The sequence below is a fragment of the Stigmatopora argus genome, chromosome 5 (assembly GCF_051989625.1).
Source record: "Stigmatopora argus isolate UIUO_Sarg chromosome 5, RoL_Sarg_1.0, whole genome shotgun sequence".
NCBI classification, from domain to species: Eukaryota; Metazoa; Chordata; class Actinopteri; order Syngnathiformes; family Syngnathidae; genus Stigmatopora; species Stigmatopora argus.
In genome coordinates, this window is record NC_135391.1 from 6882532 (window position 1) to 6902457 (window position 19926).

At 39.6% G+C, this 19926-nt stretch overlaps 3 protein-coding genes across 6 annotated transcripts; 2 read left to right on the forward strand and 1 right to left on the reverse strand.

Moving 5' to 3' along the window:
• Positions 1-514: 514 nt before the first annotated feature.
• Positions 515-7973, reverse strand: LOC144075040 (leukocyte surface antigen CD53-like). Of its 3 annotated transcripts, none has more exons than XM_077601823.1 (8): positions 7844-7973; positions 3103-3177; positions 2210-2398; positions 2040-2114; positions 1860-1961; positions 1567-1659; positions 1391-1474; positions 515-795 (listed from the first exon to the last, which is right to left on the reverse strand). In XM_077601823.1, exons 2-8 carry the CDS (start codon positions 3163-3165, stop codon positions 724-726), a joined length of 678 nt encoding a protein of 225 aa, XP_077457949.1. In that variant the 5' UTR covers positions 3166-3177; positions 7844-7973; the 3' UTR covers positions 515-723. The 3 variants fall into 3 exon arrangements, with proteins under 3 accessions (XP_077457949.1, XP_077457951.1, XP_077457952.1); XM_077601825.1 differs by lacking the exon at positions 7844-7973 and adding an exon at positions 4249-4483; XM_077601826.1 differs by lacking the exon at positions 3103-3177 and having other exon boundaries at positions 7844-7967.
• Positions 7974-8617: 644 nt separating this feature from the next.
• ccn1l2 (cellular communication network factor 1, like 2) lies at positions 8618-11495 on the forward strand. Of its 2 annotated transcripts, none has more exons than XM_077601821.1 (5): positions 8618-9034; positions 9113-9332; positions 9423-9785; positions 10351-10544; positions 10628-11495. In XM_077601821.1, the coding sequence occupies exons 1-5, from the start codon at positions 8963-8965 to the stop codon at positions 10925-10927; spliced, it is 1149 nt and encodes a 382-aa protein (XP_077457947.1). In that variant the 5' UTR covers positions 8618-8962; the 3' UTR covers positions 10928-11495. The 2 variants fall into 2 exon arrangements, with proteins under 2 accessions (XP_077457947.1, XP_077457948.1); XM_077601822.1 differs by having other exon boundaries at positions 9113-9326.
• A 2491-nt stretch (positions 11496-13986) lies between these two features.
• Positions 13987-18597, forward strand: LOC144074866 (LIM domain transcription factor LMO4-like). The gene is made up of 5 exons (XM_077601507.1): positions 13987-14363; positions 15208-15439; positions 15533-15629; positions 16006-16164; positions 17443-18597. Exons 1-5 carry the CDS (start codon positions 14045-14047, stop codon positions 17449-17451), a joined length of 816 nt encoding a protein of 271 aa, XP_077457633.1. The 5' UTR covers positions 13987-14044; the 3' UTR covers positions 17452-18597.
• Positions 18598-19926: the final 1329 nt, after the last annotated feature.

Below are 19926 nucleotides of genomic sequence, written 5' to 3' on the forward strand. Positions count from 1 at the left end.
GCGACTTCTCACTAGATTTCATCAATAGCATGATTTTGAGATAAATTTTAAAGTGTTATCTTAGTCAATAATGGTAAGAGTGCAAGTGGCTGCATTAGAACATTTCCGAAATGCAAGATGAGCAACGCTTTACTATAGCAATGTCAGTCGATGTTTTATATATGAAATTTAACAGTTATTTGTATTCAGTAGGGGACTCTTATGTCCGTGTTCAATGAGGAAAAACACGAGAGTGCAAGGGAAATGGAGGGTAGGATCAAAATACTAGTTTCCCCCCATATCTGTAGGTGAATTGCAATAAGATTTTTGGGCGAGCGGGGTGTTCAGTTTGCAATAAGTGGTATGTTCTGCTGTGTACAGATACATTTGTTTTCATTGTTGTTGGTTTTTTTAATTGCAAAAATTTTACTTGTTTTTATTTTCGTGTGATGGTTTTAAAAAGAACAAAATTATTGTAAAGTGTATAAGAAATCTTAGGGTTTTTCAAGGATTCATTCTTAAAATAAAATATATGTACAATGTGTGTGTTTCTTTTATTCTCTGTTAATTTAATAACATAACTTTTGATTCAAGAATGTTTCTCAGTCTACACAGTTCCACACAGGTAAAGGGAAGAAATATATCAGCGTTACAAAAATGAAATGGAGTAAAAATATTGTTTAGCCAGGTCATCAGATTTTAAAGAACACAACTGAGCAATAAATGAAAACATGTTGCGGTCTCTTATAACTTGTAGCCCAGTCCGGATCTGCTGATGTAGCAGAACAATGTCATGGCAAAACACATCCCCAAGACCTGTCAAAAAAAGTAAAAAAAAATTGTTAGTCTAGAGCAGGGGTGTCAGACTCGCGGGCCGCTTTAATGTCAACTTGATTTCACATGGGCCGGACCATTTTAGATATAACATTTAGATTTTTTTAATAAATGGATTAAAAGCCCTGAATATTCAGTTTTTTATAGATCTAAAACAATGTTTATTTTAGCTTTTTTTATATATATTTTTAGATTTTACAAAATGATTTTTGAACTAAAAACAGGAAAAAAAATGATTAAAAAAGTACAATTATTGATTTAAAAGGCGGAAAATAAGGAAATGTAATATACATCTATACTCTTCATTTTAATTTGATCCTAAAACAGAAAGTCGGCACTCATGAATTACTTTCCCGGGCCACACAAAATGATGTGGCGGGCCAGATTTGGCCCCCGGGCCGCCACTTTGATCTAGAGGGTTAAAAAGTGTTAAATTTGATACCAGACAGCCTTCATTTATACATAAAATGTGTGCTTTGTTGCATCTTAAATCCACGTAGCCATCTAGTTTAGGCCTGACAGTGCCCTCCTACTTTATTAGGGCAATATACAAACTAAAACAAAAATATATATATACCTCAATAATGCAGAGAAAAATAACGGAAATCCCAGTGCTTAGAAAATTTTCTTCAAACCAATCCTGCAGCTTGTCTAAACAACCCTGTAAACCAAAAAGAAACCAATTGGACTGAAATGGGAGAACACACAGTGACTTAGTATTCTGATCATGGATCTTTGGCAGACCGACTTTACCGTTGATCTGTGCTGTTTGGTCTGTGGGTCAAAGCAAGAATCTGGGACTTGGCTTCCCCAGTCTGACACATTGTGCACACCACAACAATCAAACTGAAACAAAAAAGTTGCAAATTCAATGTTACCAGAATATTAAAATACAGCACCGTTGTCAGGTTCGCATTCTGATTATCTGTCGTACAATCAAGAGGGGAAAACTTGTCATTTAAAATACTGTTTATCTCCAAAGGTACCATTTTTTTCCTTCACTGCTCAGACAGAAAATCATTACTTTTTCTGCATTGTAATCTCACATTTTGCTGAACAAGATCCCATTCGTTGTAGACCTCTTTTGATTTTTTCCCTTTTGCGTTCTCCAAACCATTGTTTAGATCCATCTCCACCCAAGTAGAAATCTATTAGAGGGAAAAGTAGTGTGGATTATTGCCGTAACAACTATTGGCGCGTCCTAAGACCTGTGAATGTAGCCTTACGTTCTTTTCGTACAGGAGGAACAAGCATGCAGCCGTCAATTCCACCAGCAGCAAAAAGAAGAGCAACAGGAAGAACTGTCACCAGATACACATGTCTTATGTTAATGTCACTCCTTTGCTGTTGGAAGTTAAAAGAAAATGCATAGGCTAATCAAAACTCTGCATTGTACCGTCAGCAGAAGGCAGCGGTTCTCTTTCAGAGCTCCCAGGAAGCCCAGGAAGGAAATGCACGAGATGATGATACCACTGATCAGCAACATGGTGGCTAAATTGACCTTGTCCAGGGAAGGTGTAAGTGCCGCCCATCTGAAGTTCACCATCAAATATGCGCCGAAACCCAGCACGGCCACGCCAGACAACTGACACCACAGAAAAATGACTTTAGAATGCAGTATGCACTATATTAAATAGAAATGTTTTTTTTATTTGCATTGTATTGGGGAGTAAGTTTTATATTTTATAAAGCCTCCTAATTCTCTGGCCATATATGTGTATATATGTTTGTTAGCACAATGTGATTTTCGTTGTGGTTCGTTTAAAATACCAAATGCTGTCATCATGACTTATATTTGGAAATGGTAGTGTAGTAGGTCGGTGTTGTACTGGGTTATGTATTTATATTCAATTTGTAGTTTGTTTCCATAATTTCTATGTTTAAAAATTATGTGGCTTTTTGTTGTTTGTTTAAAATGCCAAATGTCACCATTTTAGATTAGAAAATTGTAGTGGCATAGGTGAAATTTTTCATTAAAAATGGATATTTTCATTACCGTAAGGCACAATTTGAAGATTGACACTCTTAAGTGTAAGAAACGGAAACAAACTTTAACTCATTGCTTAAAATGGGCAATTATAGAGACATTGACACACTGAGAGGACTGACTGATGTCAAGATCTGTCATTGGAAGCTATTGATTTAACAAAGATGTGTAGTTTGATTGTGTTTGTCTTAAACGTCAGTTGAAACCGGTCCCTAAATGTTGACAAAATTTAGGTTGAACTTTAATATAAGTGAAATGTATATATTTATGTACTGTGCAGTTTTGACCAATGCGACACATACAAAACAAAGGAAGTTGGCGACACACATGGTGTACTTCAAACACTTGAGGCACGCGTGGGTCATCTTGAGATGGCTCTGTTAAGACATGTCACACAATCATGGAAATAGAAATCCAAACACTGAGGGGCTTTTTAAAATTCATATTGTGGTTAAACACATTACGAATCAACAGTTACACATGAGGAAGTGATTCTGACTCACTTCGTTTCCTGTCTTTGCGTTTGAATTTACAAATAGAAAACATCTTACAAATACATTCGACATTTTGTGGCGCAAGTGCTTAGCACATCAGCCTGACAGCTCTGGGTTCCTGGGTTTAAATCCAGGTCGGTTCACCTGTGTGGAGCTTGCATGTTCTCTCTGGGCCTTTGTGGGTTTCCTCTGGGTACTCCGGTTTCCTCCCACATTCCAAAAACATGCATGGTAGGCTGATTGGACACTCTAAATTGCCCCTAGGTATGGGTCTGAGTTTGCATGGTTGTCCGTGTCCTTGTGCCCTGCGATCGGCTGGCCACCGATTCAGGGTGTCCCCCGCCTCTGGCCCGGAGTCAGCTGGGATAGGCTCCAGCACCCCCCGCGACCCTAATGAGGATAAAGCGGTTCAGAAAATTGAGATGATATTTTACTTTCTGGAGTGTGTTTAAAACCCCACCAGAAAATCTGTCTGACAATTTATCAAATGTCAATGTATTATTATATTGGAAATAGAATACCTTATTACATATTTGACAAATACGTACCGGTATGTTGAATCTAGTGCTCGAGTTATAAAGAAAATTCTGGTAACAGTTTAAAATCTGATATCACATCACTTATTTTGGAACAATATCTTTACAGGCTAATATGTGGACTTGTACACAAGTCATATTTTTCTTTAGAAACAATACAGGCTGTACATTACATAAAACAAAGAAACTTTAATGTATAAATTCAATGTATATTGGATGAAGATGTCTCTAATTTATTAGCCTCTAACAAACAATATGCTGATATTTTTAAATAAATAATCTGTTCCGACAGATTAGTAAACTATAAACTGTGGCTACAGATTAGCTATGAAAAGTATTTTTTTTCTACCTTGGCACCCAGGGGGGTCCGTAGAATCTATCTTAGAAGACTAAAGACAAAGAGTGCTAAAGTTCTTACCAGTTGAAGACAATTTAAAATTAAAATGTTCTTTTCTTTTTCGTGACCTCTGCTCTTCTTACACTTCCCTTTCTTCTCACACTGAACAGTGCGTTGCACTTAACTGGGCGTTCAGCTCGATCTTACTTCCTCTTTACATTGGGTGGAAAATATGTGACTGAGAAAGTTCAGCAAGGAATAAACGTAAATAACACCAGACTGGTTTTATTTTTAGGTGTCGTCTGGGCATCTGAAGAGCCCACTATGATATGCCTGAACGCAGGTGCATCTCCTTACAGAGGTTAAAATACTGGCTGGGATTCTTTACTCTTGCTCTAAACTGGTTCAAGTCCTCATATCTTGAGTACAGGAGTGTTTTATTGAAATTGGTAAATGTCTATGGACTTCCACAAGGGTCAAACCAGGGACCTCTATTGTTCAGTCACTAAATCAGGGGTCGGGAACCTTTTTGACGAAGAGAGCCATAAACAATTCATATTTTCTAATGTTATTCCTTGAGAGCCATTCTCCAAATTTAAAAGTCAAAATACATGGTACATGGGTGCCTATGTTTTTAGTAATTTCACCACTTTTAAAGTGGAAAAAACTACTTTTGACATTCTTATGCAGTTGCTAATAAATGAGTGTATGCATTCCAGAAGAGTCTAATGCAAAAAAATGAAGATTAAAGCAGCTCTAGATGTAGTATATGGTTTCCATGTTTTAGCTCACAGGTTAGCGGAGAGCCAGATGCACCCATCAAAAGAGCCACATGTGGCTCCCGAGCCATAGGTTCCCTACCGATGCACTAAATGATCACACCCTAGATTGGTCGCCAGTCAGTTGAAGGGCACATGGACACAGACTACTATTCGCACCCGCAGTCATACCACTATCGAGTGGGAATTGATCCCACGCTGCCCGCACAAAAGTCAGGCAGCAAAAGAACAACTCCAGGAAATCAGATGGCATTCTGCACCAACAACTCTGCTGAAGTTCAATACTCCCCCATGCTTGTATTAGTTTTGTGTGGCATCTTTTTACTCCACATCCTTCCTGTATGAAGCAGATCTCTAAAACTAAGACACATGGTTAGCCACAACTGTTTGACTTTGACAACAAAGAAGCAGTCCAAATTTGTTGCACAATGGCACTGCTACATCACAATAAACATAAACAGAAGCATAACAATGGAGATATTTGTTTTGCTTTTGTTTTTACACACAGTAACAGTTTGGATGCTTATTTCATTCTTTGCACTATGACATCAGATGAAGGGCTGATTCATAAGACAGTGATGTGGAATGAGAACAAAGAAAAGACACAAAAATGTCTTAAAAAACAATACAACCGTTAATCCTCAAACTAATAACTCATATGCTTAACAGTGCTCAACTGTTTTTAATGAATTTTATAACTTTTTGAAAAATGGATTAACTTCATTACATGCCGTCAGTTCTAGGTTGTGCACGCTCTTGGCATCATGTGTATTATACGCAACATAGTAGGTCAGGAGGCTTTAAAAGAGCAACATGTATAACTGGTGGCCAAAATTGGTACTGTAACCAGGATCAAATGTGACTTAGGTTTTATATACCGAGACCCGCTCTCCAGTCACCTCAAGTACAGTGAGCTTTTATGTGTTTGTGTCCTATTTCCCAAAGGGGAGCCCAGGAACATTTTCTGTTTACGCGTTTACCGTGATAACATTTTCCTCGCTGAATCACAAGCAAGGCTGTGTGGTTGTGCCACCTTTCCTCCGCCGTAAACAGGGCGCTCTCTGTGTCATTCAGTCATACTGGCAACTCCCACACTAAAGTCCCTTTGAAATTGCAGTTTGTTTACTTGACAGCACTAAATATGCTGGTTACCATTCAGGAAACCTCTGATTCAGTGGAGGAAAAGGCTGCATCAATATAGCTGGCTTTACCTATTCATATTTTCTAATGTTATTCCTTGAGAGCCATTCTCCGAATTTAAAAGTCAAAATACATGATACATGAGTGCCTATGTTTTTAGTAATTTCACCACTTTTAAAGTGGAAAAAACTACTTTTGACATTCTTATGCAGTTGCTAATAAATGAGTATGCATTCCAGAAGTCTAATGCAACATTTTTTAAATTTTTTTTTTAACCAAATGGACTTCACATGTTGTGATCAATTAGAATTATTTTGCTTCGTGTCTACTTTTTAAAGCACAAAGCCAAGCATTCTCTGAAGAGAGCAGCAATTCCCATCACTAACGTGACCCATCTTTGATGTGCATTTGCCATTGTAGGTCATTTTACTGTCGTTGTGGGAACATACTGGCGCTCTATTCTCTCTGCTGTCATCACTCCAATTAAATGCAGTCAAGGAATGTGCAAGCTACAACTAGCAACTGCCCCTATTTCTTGGAGAGCAGCCTACTGCAACACCTGCTTGCCCCACCAAGCAACAGGATGTCTATCCCACTTTTTCCCTTACATTTTCCTTTTCCTAAAAACTCGTTCTGCACAACTCGTGAAATAATATGCTCACACCCGTCTACGAAATCTAATACACTGCTGGTGATCAACTCAGACCGCTGGAGCTAAGGCTGCACAGTTTGAACAGTACGTGCACAGAGGGAAAATCGAGTCCTTTCAGGTTACGGTTGGTATGAGTGATGACTGGAGTGTACCAAGGCTTTGTAAGGACACTAGCATGAGGAATTTGCCTGAGACGTAAATCGTGACGTTGACATCCTGACAGTGTACGAGCCTCACATGGATCACAACACATTAGATATTACGATTGAAATCACTATATGATCTTCTGCTGTTATATATATAGTAGTATATGGTATACATTACAGACTATCTCTGACCCCCATATATTTAGCATGTTTTTTAGCTCATAAACAATGGTTGGCACATTGCCAAAGTGACAGACCTCATTTTTTTAGAGCTCCCCTCCTCCGTGTGACGCAGCATGGCCTGCGCACACATCCTCCCTTTGTGGGCCAGGAATTTGTAGAATTTAGACTGCTGCCTTTCTCTCTGCTCTCACCCATCAAGGTGCTGGCCAACAGCCCTCACCTCCTTTGCCCCTAGGCATATAACCTCCAACATGAGTGTAAAAGTTTGTGCTCTGTGGCTTGTGTCTTCCCACATGCCCACATGATGACACAGTTGCTTTAGAGTGACAGCACCTGCTCTTGGAAGGCGAGTTGTATGTAATGGTTTCAAATTTTGTAGCCACAGGTTCGACTACATCTGTACCTTAATGGATGTACAGTTCTGGCATCTTTTCATGTGCAAATGTACATTTGGTATTTTGTCCACGACGGCCAAAAACTAGACCTTAGTAGGGGGTTGTATTTGTCAACTACTGCGTCCAAGTCCAAAAGCAAACAGTTTAACAGTGCGGTAAATTTACTTTGATGATTTTCTTTTAAATATATCTGATTGAAAATAAGTGCTTGAAACATGGTTGCTGAAAAAAGTCAGTCTGTTTTTCCAATTTAGCAAGGACCAATACCATGCTGACTTTATTATGCAAATTTTTTGGATCCCACAATGCAATAGACAACATAACGTACTGAAAAATGAAGAGTTAAAAATAGATTTCAAAGCCTCACAAATTCAGACCTACCTTACTTCGACCTCTTTGTGGAAAAGTGATGTGCTGACGACCCCCTAAGAAAGGGGTGGGTAAACTATTCCAGAAAGGGCTACATTGGGTGCGAGTTTTTGTTCCAACCTATAAGAGGAAACCTTTCCACCATACTGGTATCTTAGAAGTGCAATCAGTGGATTGCAGTCAGGTGCTTATTGTTTCAGCAGAAACCTGATTGGTTAAACTGTTTGCTTTGGATCGGTTAGAACAAAAACCTGCACCCACAGCGGCCCTTGAGGACCGGTTTGCCCACCCCTGCCCTAAGAAATCAAAGTTATCTTATATCACATGTGTCTGGACCCCAAGTAGGCAAAGGAATCCTAGATAGATCTTTTACTTAAGTGATGAATTTTCTGCCTTCCAACTAACACTTGGCAAAGGGATGACAACAGGAATGCTGATTTGTTTTTCCTGCCACTTATGAGCACCTGAAATTACGCATTGATTTCCTGGAATGTGGCCAATTCGGAAGAAGGATGGGGAAACACAGGATGTCCTGAGCTGAAATGTGCCACAGCACAGTGTAATATTGTTCACTGGGACTTTCTCCAGCTCACCATATCCGCTATTATGAGTCGTCAACACGATGGAATATGTTTTCCTATTTCAGTGTTTCCATTACTACACCTGTTGTTTTTCTTACCTTCATGACTTCAGTCAAATATGACTAGACCTGTCTACTCAAAAGTTCTTGTGGGATAATGAGGGTTACTTGAATTAAGAGACTAATTTGACAGTTAGGTATTTTTTTACATCTAAATAATTAAGTTCAATCAATTGGTTTTGAAGCTGTATGCAGTGATTGAACACATTATTTTCAGTTCAACCCTCTACCTCTGTTGTAGCGACGACATCACAGAAGAGGTGTGGCTATGTGTGTGTGTATAAGTACAGGCACTGTTGGGGGAAACCTCTTCATGAGCTAGAGCTGAGCTCACAGTGAGACCCGTGGAAGAGCTGAGGTGTGCACTTCACTACAAGGATCCTGTGGATGTGTAAATCCAGAGCTGCTTAACAATACAACAAACCACTTTGGGCACAGCTTTCTTTTTTTGAACTATTATTTTCCAATTTTGCACCAACTCTGCAGCAAGGATGCTTCAGTTTGCTGTCAGTCCAAACCAAATCTTTTCCACCTTGTTTGTGGTCTGGAGTGCAGTGGTGATGGTGAGTTATTGTGCTCTGCAATCTCCATCTATTGGGGTTTGTGTAGATTGTAGGCTAACTGTTGTCACTGCTCCTTAGGCAGATGATGAATGCCCGCCCGTGTGCTCCTGTGCTGCCTCATCTCCAGTGTGTCCTGCGGGTGTCAGCTGGGTGACCGACCACTGTGGCTGTTGTAAGATATGCGCAAGGCAGTTCAATGAAGACTGCAGCACTACTCAGCCCTGCGATCACATCAAGGGGCTACGCTGTCATCTCGGAGTCAGAGGAGACCCGGGAAGAGGATTGTGCCGAGGTTCGAGTGTGTAATCGTAGGTCGTAGCATCAGTAGTCATTCAGTTATTTAATCTCATGCTGACGCTTTCTCGTATTTTGTGTTATTTGATGCCAGCTGAGGTTCATGGGCTCCCCTGCGACTTCAACGGACAGTTGTACCAGCATAGTGAAAACTTTCAGCCCAGCTGCATGCATCAATGCACCTGTATCGATGGAGTGGTGGGCTGCATGCCCCTATGTCCTCACCAACTATTCCTACCCAAATCGCACTGCTCACAGCCGCGGTTGGTACTGCTGGAAAACGGCTGTTGCGAGGAGTGGGTTTGTGACGATGACAACCACATCAGAGTAGAGCCTGTAGAACTGACACGCACCACTCTATCAAAGAGGCAGCCTCTTCCAAACCACATCAGTGCTTTGCTGCCATCCTACTCTCAGTCTCGCCAGCCAGCTGCCACTGGTGGGACATCGTCCAGAGGTAGAGTTTATAGTCTTCTTTGATGTCTTTTTCGGTCATGCAGATGATCTATGTAGGGAATTTTGGCTTAGTAAAAAAAAAAAAATTCAATGCATTTGGGACCAAATAATATTGAGGACATATTTTAACATGTAAAAGTCAGGGTTTGCAAACTCAGTCCATAATGTATTCTTGCAAGAGTTTTGGGCGGTTTTTTTTTTTTTTTAAGTACAATAATCATTTACGTTCTTCTTGATTAGTGCTGTTATTTGCTTTGGAACTCTGCCACGGATGTCATTTTTGCCCAGTCCCCTATCTTAGCTGAAACAGGACGATCCTCAAAATCTTTGAAGTTAATCTTGGGTTAGCTAACCACTGTTCCGAGTTCTCTTCATTTTGGAATATTGACTCTTGACTTTTCTTTTTGTTCTTGAATGTGTTTGGATCATTGCAAGTGATCCATCAGTGTGACACTGTTTCTGTTGTTGCTTACTGTAAGTTTAATGACTAGTTTTTGCCCATTTAATGAATGCATGGACAGTTATGGAAAATTGTAATGATCTTCATCTTTTACCTAAAAAAACAGCTATCCCAATGTCTGATGTGATACTGGAATCAAGGTGTCTTCCACAAACCACTGACTGGACAGAATGCTCCACCTCCTGCGGAATGGGAATTTCAAGTCGAGTCACTAATAATAAACCAGACTGTCAGCTGATTAGAGAAACCAGGCTTTGCATGATACGAACATGTGACTTGGCGCTTCCTCTGGCCAAGAAGGTATTGCAAACAAATCGAGTCATGTAACAGCTCACCATAATGATGATTTTTAAAAAAAAGCTAATTATATACATTTTCCCCAGGGTAAGAAGTGCCAGAAAACTGTTCGCCCGCAGGAACCGGTTCAGATCGCTTTTGCTGGCTGCGCCACAGAACAGCTCTATCGCCCCCGCACCTGCGGGTCTTGCACGGATGGCCGCTGCTGTCAGCCCTCTGTCAGCCGCACTGTGCAGCTGCGTTTCCGGTGCCCTGATGGTGAGAGCTTCTCCCGAAATATGATGTGGATCCAACGCTGCAGCTGCAGTAAAAGATGCCCACCACACAGAAGACCCTCAACCCCTTTGCTCAGTTTCCACAATGACATTCACACCTTCAGGCGCTGAGGCTAACTCCGCAACTGTGGCCCATCAGACTTTGCACAAACCCCCTATAGCCTTAACAATCCCCAATATACTTGCTTGCACTTTAAGACGCCTGACACAATGACACCAGTTTGTCCGCCCTTCAGTAGAAGTATTTAACCTCTCAACCACCAGAGCAGCTCAGAAAAAAACATGTTTTGTAGCTCTTGTACACTGTTGGGAGAATGCTCGTACTGGGACTTTGTCTTTTTATTTATTTGTACATTTTGCTCGGTTTCCACAGATGCTAAGATAATTGCCAATCTCACAGATTGTGGCATTTGTTTTTCCATCAGACTGTAAGGTCATTCTGTGAATTTCATCATAATCCTTCCAGTCTAAAGCATTGATTCTGACATGACTTAATTTAGACTTCACTTACTGTTTATTTGTGGAGTGAAAATTTTTCAGTATGACCTCGTTTTTTGGGGTGTGATATTTTGTGTTCATTGTGTGCTGAGATAGACCACAATGTACTTTATTCTTTAAGAATTATGCAAATTTAAGACACACTTTTGGTCTGTCCTTACCTGTATATCAAATAAAAAGTCAAAAAGATGAAGTGTAATTTATAGGTGATGTGTAGCTTTAAAATGAGAATTTTCATCCGTCTATTGATGAAATATTCTGGCAGATTCAAACAATACTTTTGATTGTAGACAGAAATAATAAATCTAAAAGAAAATTAAAAAAACATTTTAGATGAGTCACGTTATAACAAAAAAAAAACCGAGAGGACAATTCTTTTGTTGCATCTGTCACTGATCATCTGCCTCAATGAGTAGAAAATATCAGTAAATAAGTCATGGCGCTCTCCCCCTCAAATGGATATGCACGACATGCCGGCTTGCTCAAAAGCTCAAACATTACGTCGGAACACGAAATTCCTCATCCCTGCCTTCTCTCGTCTGCTGTGATAATGGAGGAACTCTCTAACTTGATGACTCTTCCATTCAAGCAATCGTGAAAGTTCACCTCTACCAACGATTGTATCTTGACTCTCGAAATGTCAACAAGTGGCCATAGATAATAGTAGTGTATAATTAATGACAAACCTTCAATACCTTTAACACATTTCACCAATCTTTGAAAATGTTCTACATTTGTGCTTGACCCCAATTTTTATGAGTCGGGATGGACACCAGCTTCCCTGTGACTCTAAATGAGTAGATTTTAGAACATTGGTCACCATCAAATGAAAGAAATAGCATAACGCAACCATTGCACCATGGAAACGGATTGTGCGTTTGTGTACGTCACTCCCAGTTTGCAGTGGCCTAATATACCTAACCATATTACAATGTCTGTGCACACTGTTTGTTTGGTGTCAATTCAAACAACTTAACGTGTCATTTGAGTTTTTGTACGCAAAAACTGGTGTCCACCGGCAACAACTGACCTTTCACTTGTTTGTCGAACACTTGCTGGTACTTCAAGCACCCTGAGACAAAAAATATTCAGGCAGTTTTGAGATAAAAACTAATAATTTCATTGGTTATAGTATTGAACTTTAATCTAAAGACTAATTATCCAGAAAAAAACAACTGCAGACAAAAGGTGTTAAATGAGATGAGCTTGTGGCACAACAAAAGGGAACATAATTAGGGCCCCAAAAGTGACCCAAATGGAACAAATTTGTTGTCTGCCACAGGCACTATGCAACTGCGATTCACGTATTTCCTATTTCAGACACGACACCCATTAGAGAACAAGATTTAGTTGAACTACAATCCAAAATGTGACAACATACTAATAAATCAAGGTAGTAATTGCTTTCCTGAGTACTGCAAAATGTACAGTACATAGAAATGTTTCACTCACTGGATTAAAACAACCAATATTTCCAGTAGTTCGAACTCAAAAAGGAAGTTTTGACCGTTCATAATACCAACATCAGGTGACACTGGTGCTTGCAGTCATGAGGAAGGATAAATGGTCTGACCCTAAACAATCTCTCCTCACCTCAGTTTGATGGATCTAACGGATTTGGAAATCCACTACATTGTGATGCTCTGCAGACAGTTTGTATTGGCTGGGATCGCAGACTGGAAGTTGCAGGTGTTGTTCAGCCTCACAGAGAACTGTGACTTTCAGCAAGGCATTGACAGTGGAACAGGAAATATGTCAGATATACACAGCTCCTCTCAGGATGTTGGAAGTAGTCTTGCTGCCACGCCAGCTGCGCTGAGATCATGTACCTCATCACCTTTTTCTTCTTCTTAAAATTAAAATGATATTGAAACTCTAACATAACACTTGCAATGGCTAACTAATAGGGTGATACATAATGCATTTTCCTAATTATAAATGTAGCATTAAAAAAACAACAACACTCATTATAACATTGAAGATTTTTATGAGTGAGTCTATAAATAGTAAAATGAACATACATGATTCATCATGCTGGGTGAATTGGAGCTATCCCAGCTGACTTTAGACAAGGCTTAAATGAGGTAACCAAAATGCAACATAGGACAATATTAGAATATATTAGTATTATGGAATTCAACTCCAGAGTGAAACACAGTCAGTATAACGAGTGCGTATGAAAGTAACAAGTCGTCAATCTAAACTGAAAATCATGAGTTTCTAAGTTAAACAAAGTATGATTTTAATGCATATTACCAAGAGAATGATTTTTCACGCAGGAGCACAATAGTGCATGAGTGCGTTATTGCTGTTGAATGGACAGTGCCACAAACAAAGCACGTGTTTCTACTGCCCTCTAGCGGCTACATTTGGAACTAAAATTCGAGCTGAACGTTAGGGAAAGTATCAAAACATTCATTCATTCATGTATTTATTTTCTGAACTGCTTTATCTTCACAATGATCGCGGGGTATACATTTATATATTCTCAATAATTTGTCTTTATTAGGTTACGCTTTATTTTAAGTGTAAGTGTATCAACCTGTATATAATCGGAGTAGAAACTCATATATCAATATGACTTCTGACCACGCCCACTGCTCACCTATTGGTCGCCTCCTGTTTTACGTCGCTCGCCAATTTAAATAGACTCTTGCGCAATTTGATGAATAACGTCGCTGTCATAAGCGTCAGAAACAGTGGAAGGCGTGTAATCAGGAGGACAGCTGGATGAGCGAGTGGGAATTAAAGAAAAAAGCGACTTGTCTCCTCCTCGCGACTTCCAGTAGTAGTCCACCCCCCACACCATTTTTTTTTAATGATCAGAGCTCCAAGTGGGAGACTTTCCTCAAACTATTTGCAGTCCGCGCGCCATTCTGGCCTGGGATTTTACTCTTCTTTTTGACGCACTCTTCTATAAAGCTATGGATCCGCAAACATGCTCACGATCAAGTCCAGTTTCGCAGGCGTAAACGTATCCATTTTTCTGGCGAGAACTATTTCCTTCGTTTAGACTTGAACGTAGGAGGGAAACGTTTGGTTCGAGAAGGTAAGACGTCTGTTTCCTTTCTTTGGTTTCCTTTCCGCAAGCGATGCTTTCACGAAACTTGTGCGTTTCCATTAGAAGCGCTTTGTTCACAGCGAGACCATATGTTTTATACGTAATTAAGAACAGATTCACAAAGAAACGCTTTGACATGAATACTTTCCGTTTGAAAACTGGCACACTTCCAAAAATCCCATTTGGCGACTTTTCTGCTTTCCCTCTAACTTCAAAAAATACACCAGTGAGCAGATTGTCACCGCTCAGAATGATGGCCTTGTTTTCCCTGAAAGCACCACCTTGAAAATCATAAGTGATACCACATTTCTTAGGCAGAATGGTCAAGTTTTGTTAAAAGTTGCTAAACTGTTCATCATTTATCCCTCATGGATTTGAAATTATGCATTCCTTAAGTGTAGGACCCACCTATGTCCACAGTATATCTAAATAAGTATACTGTACCTATATATCTGCATATATATAGTGTATATAAAGTAACATATATGTGTTAATGTATAATCAGATTAATCAGTGAATCTGTAAGAGAGAAAAAGAGAAAAAGTCAGTTTGCTTTACCGAAGGAAAACATAAATTTCAGCCTGTCCTAATGGGATGTTGAATCTTTGGAGGAATTGGACAATTTGAATCTTCAAACGATTACTCGATTAACAAAATAGCTGTCGATGAATTTGATAATAGTTGTCGATTAATCAATTATCATTGCTCCTCTAATGTACATGTATATATGTCATGATTCAAAACAATAAATTCAGACATAAAGGGTGTGTTATTCCAGAAGTGGGCAATTTCCACTTTTCATACTTATTGTTCCTACGTGTCATGTGTCCAGCAAGGAACCACATCAGTATGGTGAACAGCCAAGCGTCAGGCGTAACTCCGGCCCTGAGGTCATGTGCAGGATGTGGGGGGAAGATCGCTGACCGTTTCCTGCTCTTCTCCATGGAGCGCTACTGGCACACTCGCTGCCTCAAGTGCTCCTGCTGCCAAGCCCAGCTGGGCGACATTGGTACCACCTGCTACAGCAAAGGAGGCATGATTTTGTGTCGCAGTGATTACATTAGGTGAGATCGTGTGTGGCGAGCAAGACGGAAGAGGAAGTGGTTCCATTTCAGCATATGGAGGCTAGATTTCATTATTTCTTTTTGAATTTGCAGGCTGTTTGGGCACAGCGGGGCATGCAGTGCCTGTGGTCAGTCAATCCCAGCCAATGAGATGGTGATGAGGGCACAGGGAAATGTTTACCACCTCAAAGTAAGTCCCCAGCTCCCACTTCAGCGTACTCCTCCTCCTGCTGCGTTTTTGACAGGAACATCTGGGGACAAATATAGACTCAAGTCATCTTTTGCCCAATTCTATAAAACCTCGAGCTGAATCAAAATCTCTGCCTTGTAAAGATTAGTATATTCACTTTTAGTAATATGCACTGTAAAACATAGTGTGATGCACTTTGCACTGAAATTTTATTTGATCAAAATTAACTTTAAAGTATATACTATATACATAGTGTTGCCTTCCGGGTCATCGTTTTTATGTGTTCACCATTCAATTGCTTATATTGGGGTGATATTATATTTCTTTGTCTCTTGATTTATTTACTGATCTGATTTTTTTTGTTTTTCTATGGAAGTGTTTCAGCTGCGCCACGTGCAGGAACAGACTCATGCCTGGAGATCGCTTCCATTATCTGAATGGTACTATCTTTTGTGAGCATGACAGACCTGGTGCCGCCCTGCTCAGCAGCCACCTGCCACAGCTTCAAAGTAACTCCGTGCTGACCGATCAGAAGGTAAATCATTGCGTGTTTGGGTTTTTTAATGGTCAATATTAAAATATATTTGAACACATGCATGCCATAAACCTTTAGTCATTTCAAGGCTAAATGAGATCTCGGATGGTGAAAAACTGCTGGTCCAACTCATCTCTGTCTTGGCCACAAGTCTGCTGAGGAGATATTTATTCCTGGAGGCTTATGATTATTTTGACTGCGCCAGAGATGGATTGGACTGTGTACCACACCAATGAGATTTTTTAAAATTAAATTTTCATTTTATCTTCTTCAAATAAGAAATAAATAGTCACTGGAATTTCTTGTCAGTACCAACAGAATCCAGGCTTTCTTTCGTCGGGTCAGCAGTCTGTCAGATTAACATATTTTGTCAAACTACCATACCCATATGCCTACCTACACATTAAATGTCCCTTAAATCGCTTTATATTCTTTATGTTGAGTTATATAGATGTAATTGTGCAAAAAAAATGTGAGGAAGACATTGGACAGCATTTGATAAAGTGTGACTGACACCTATTTCTGTATTAAAATGCAATTTTATGGAACCATTATTTTTGTCAAATGATTGCAATGACAATCATTCATTCAAAAAATACTACAATAATATTAAGGCATCTGCATTTCAATACAGAAAAGGTGGTGGCAACAAAAATTTATGAAATCCAGTTGAGTGTGTGTATGTATGTATGCCAAATAGTATACAATGAGATTTTATAGATGAAACATAAAAAGAAGATAAACTTACAATGTGGGCTGAAGTCTTATAGTGACATAACTAAAATGAGAAATATATAGTAGTATTTTCTTTGCATTCCAACACATTTCAAACACTTTTTTTTTCCAATCAAAATATCTTAATTCCTGACAGTGAAATAATCGGAACTGAAAACAAGTAATGGGATTAAAATAATGATTAGTTTGTAATATAAAGGCAATCGCATAACCACCTTTGTACATAGAATTTTGTTTGGAATGTGGTCCCACAACATTCCCAGAATTCAACATTACTAGTAAAAGATGTCAACATTACTAAGTAGAATATGTTATTTAAATTATTTTAAGTTCCACATTAATCAGGCAATTACTAATGGTTTCCTATTCAATGTTATTTCAAAGTTCTAATTTCACTGAGCTCATTTAGGAGATATCCTTGAATGTAAATGTAATGAAGGCCACATTGTCCTCACTAACTAACACTTTGTGTGATGAGCACTTTTGTAATTACAGTATAAATGAGCTCAAGGTAATTATACGTCTCTTTTCCTGTCATTGTAGGTGTGCTGAAGCTTTCAGTCTTTTCTCCTGCTACTGTTGCCATTCTGAGTTCAGGTCACCATCGTACTTGCTTCCCTCGACGGGCAGCTTTCTTGCAGAGAATCCATGACCCCTCATCTAAAATCACATTTATGTAGTATTGAGCACTGATGCTGCCAGGTATTTGGAACGCCTGGGGGAAAAAAAACACTTCAAGACCCTCAGAACACTGCCACAAATGAAAAGTCCCATTTTCTAAGGGTCTTTTAGGATCCTAAGAAATGTCATCATATTTCTCCTCCATAAGGGTGTTCAGTATGAAAGTGGCAGTTGCTTGCTTGATGGCACTCGCAGAAACTTTTCTGGCCTCTGAGAAAGCCTAAAAGCTACAATCGTCATCAATGGGAGGATGGATTGAAAAGATGCGTGAATGAGAGTTTGATGGACTGCTGTAAAACGACTGTCGATGTCTTGTGACAAGTGACAATATTTTCCTTAAGTGTCAACGTTTTGAATGACCTCAGATGTTTCTCTTTTGTGTCCATCTGAAACCTTGTATTCCAGGGGTTGAATCATGAAATTATAGATGGGCTTTAAAGCAACATGTATGTTTCAGTTGTAAAATCTAATCATTCTCCCCAAAACTGAATTTATAATTCATGCAATTTTTTTTATCCTATTCCTGTTATTGTAAAATATACTTGTCAGTAAAATGCCAAACATTTAAACCACTGACAAATCATACTTTTCATCATTTTGGTTGATGGTGGAGTAGGTTGTACTCCATCTACACAATAAATATGAAGTTCGAATACCACTTTGCTGATGCACAATCGGTAACGGAATGCGGCAATGCGTAATGTGACTAACTCGAGTGACATATTGAGAGGTTTGTGGGTGCTAAATTGTGATATGTGGGAGTCCACTGTATGCGTATTTGTAGAACACAGTGTTCTGTTGGGGTTAAAAAAAATCTATTCATTTAATTGAATAAAAATAGGTAAAAATGCTCAAAAATGTTTGGCAGTAAATGAGTGAAACGCTATTAAAAACAGAAATCTGTCACTGTCAATGCCTGTAATTTCCATAATGAAATGTACCGTATTTGTCAATGTGTTTAAGCAAATGATGAATTTATTGAAGAAAAAAAAATCCAATTAAACTGATTTTTCTGTATGAGTTAGCGTCACTGTGAGGGCCCCTTAACAGTACAAATGTTGCACTGTACTTCCTGGTAGCTTCTGAAGCACTCTTTCGCTCCCTCTCTCACTCTTGTTAGCCCTGTATGGTTAACACATGGCTGATTACCCCGGGGAATGGAATTAGGGGGCTTGAGCTTTGACCATTTACAGAAGCAATTAAACATGAGCCCTGTATCTGTGCTGGCGGAGCTCCTGGGAGGCTGAACTTGGGGCATATCCTGTGGCTCGCCCGCTCCTTGGCTGGCTGCCTGCCGCTAATAAAGCCTAATATGAAAGCCGCCTAATTAAAGAGGTGTGGTAGTTTCTAGATTGAGGAATTTGAGATATTTACTTCAATATTTATTTCATATTTACTGATTATCATGCTGCATCTTGCTCTTTGGGAGGTGCTGGTAAATACATAGTACTTTTAGTATTAGGTTATGTCTAAAACTTGAAGTCTGGATCCCTTCTTGAGAAGACTAATGTAAAAATTCGAAGTGGCACTCCATGCGAGGGTTGGGAATAATCTCGGCAACTAGCAGAAGATAGCATCTGCTCTACTTTTGCACCTTGCCTGGGAGCAGGGCAGCCATCAAACTTGCACCTTAATGCGCTTAGTTCTCCCAAAATGTCCCACTTGTCACGGTAGGTGCTGATGCGGCATCAATTATTTATTCCACGTCTGATCAAGGGGCGTCACGCAAATTCATTAACGTATGCAAATGATCACAATTACAATTATCTCGGTATCGTGATGGCAAAGAACGAAAACCTCGGCACATTCTCGACTCCCATTGCACCACAAGTTACACTTTGCATTCGAACTAATCAAGCCTCATCTGCTTCTTCCTAATTAGCCAGAACGTTTTCAGATGCCAATTAGCAGGTCTCAAGAAAAGACTACGCCACGAGGCGTTGTCTTTTATCAGAGCTTCTGCAGGTGTGTGGCTCACCATGTAGCCTATGTCATAGGAAAGTGTTTATTCCTGCTAATTAATCATATTAACACATGGAGATGAGAGTAATTGCCTGAGCTCCACCGCCGCACACTGTGTAAAGGCACAAGATGATGCCAGGATATTTTTACATGATGAAAAGTCGTCCTCTCACGCAGATATTCTTGTGACACCGAGCCAAGATGTCATTTAAATGCTTCCCTATCAATTGGGAAGTCGTTCTTTGGGGACAGGCATTAAGATTCGGTCACGTGCCGCTCTCGATTTGAGCTCCCTGATGTCGGCCACCGATTGGTAGCGAGAGTTCGTTTGGATTCGTGCCTTGAGGATACCAAATTCCCACAATTCCTTCATAATTTGTATTT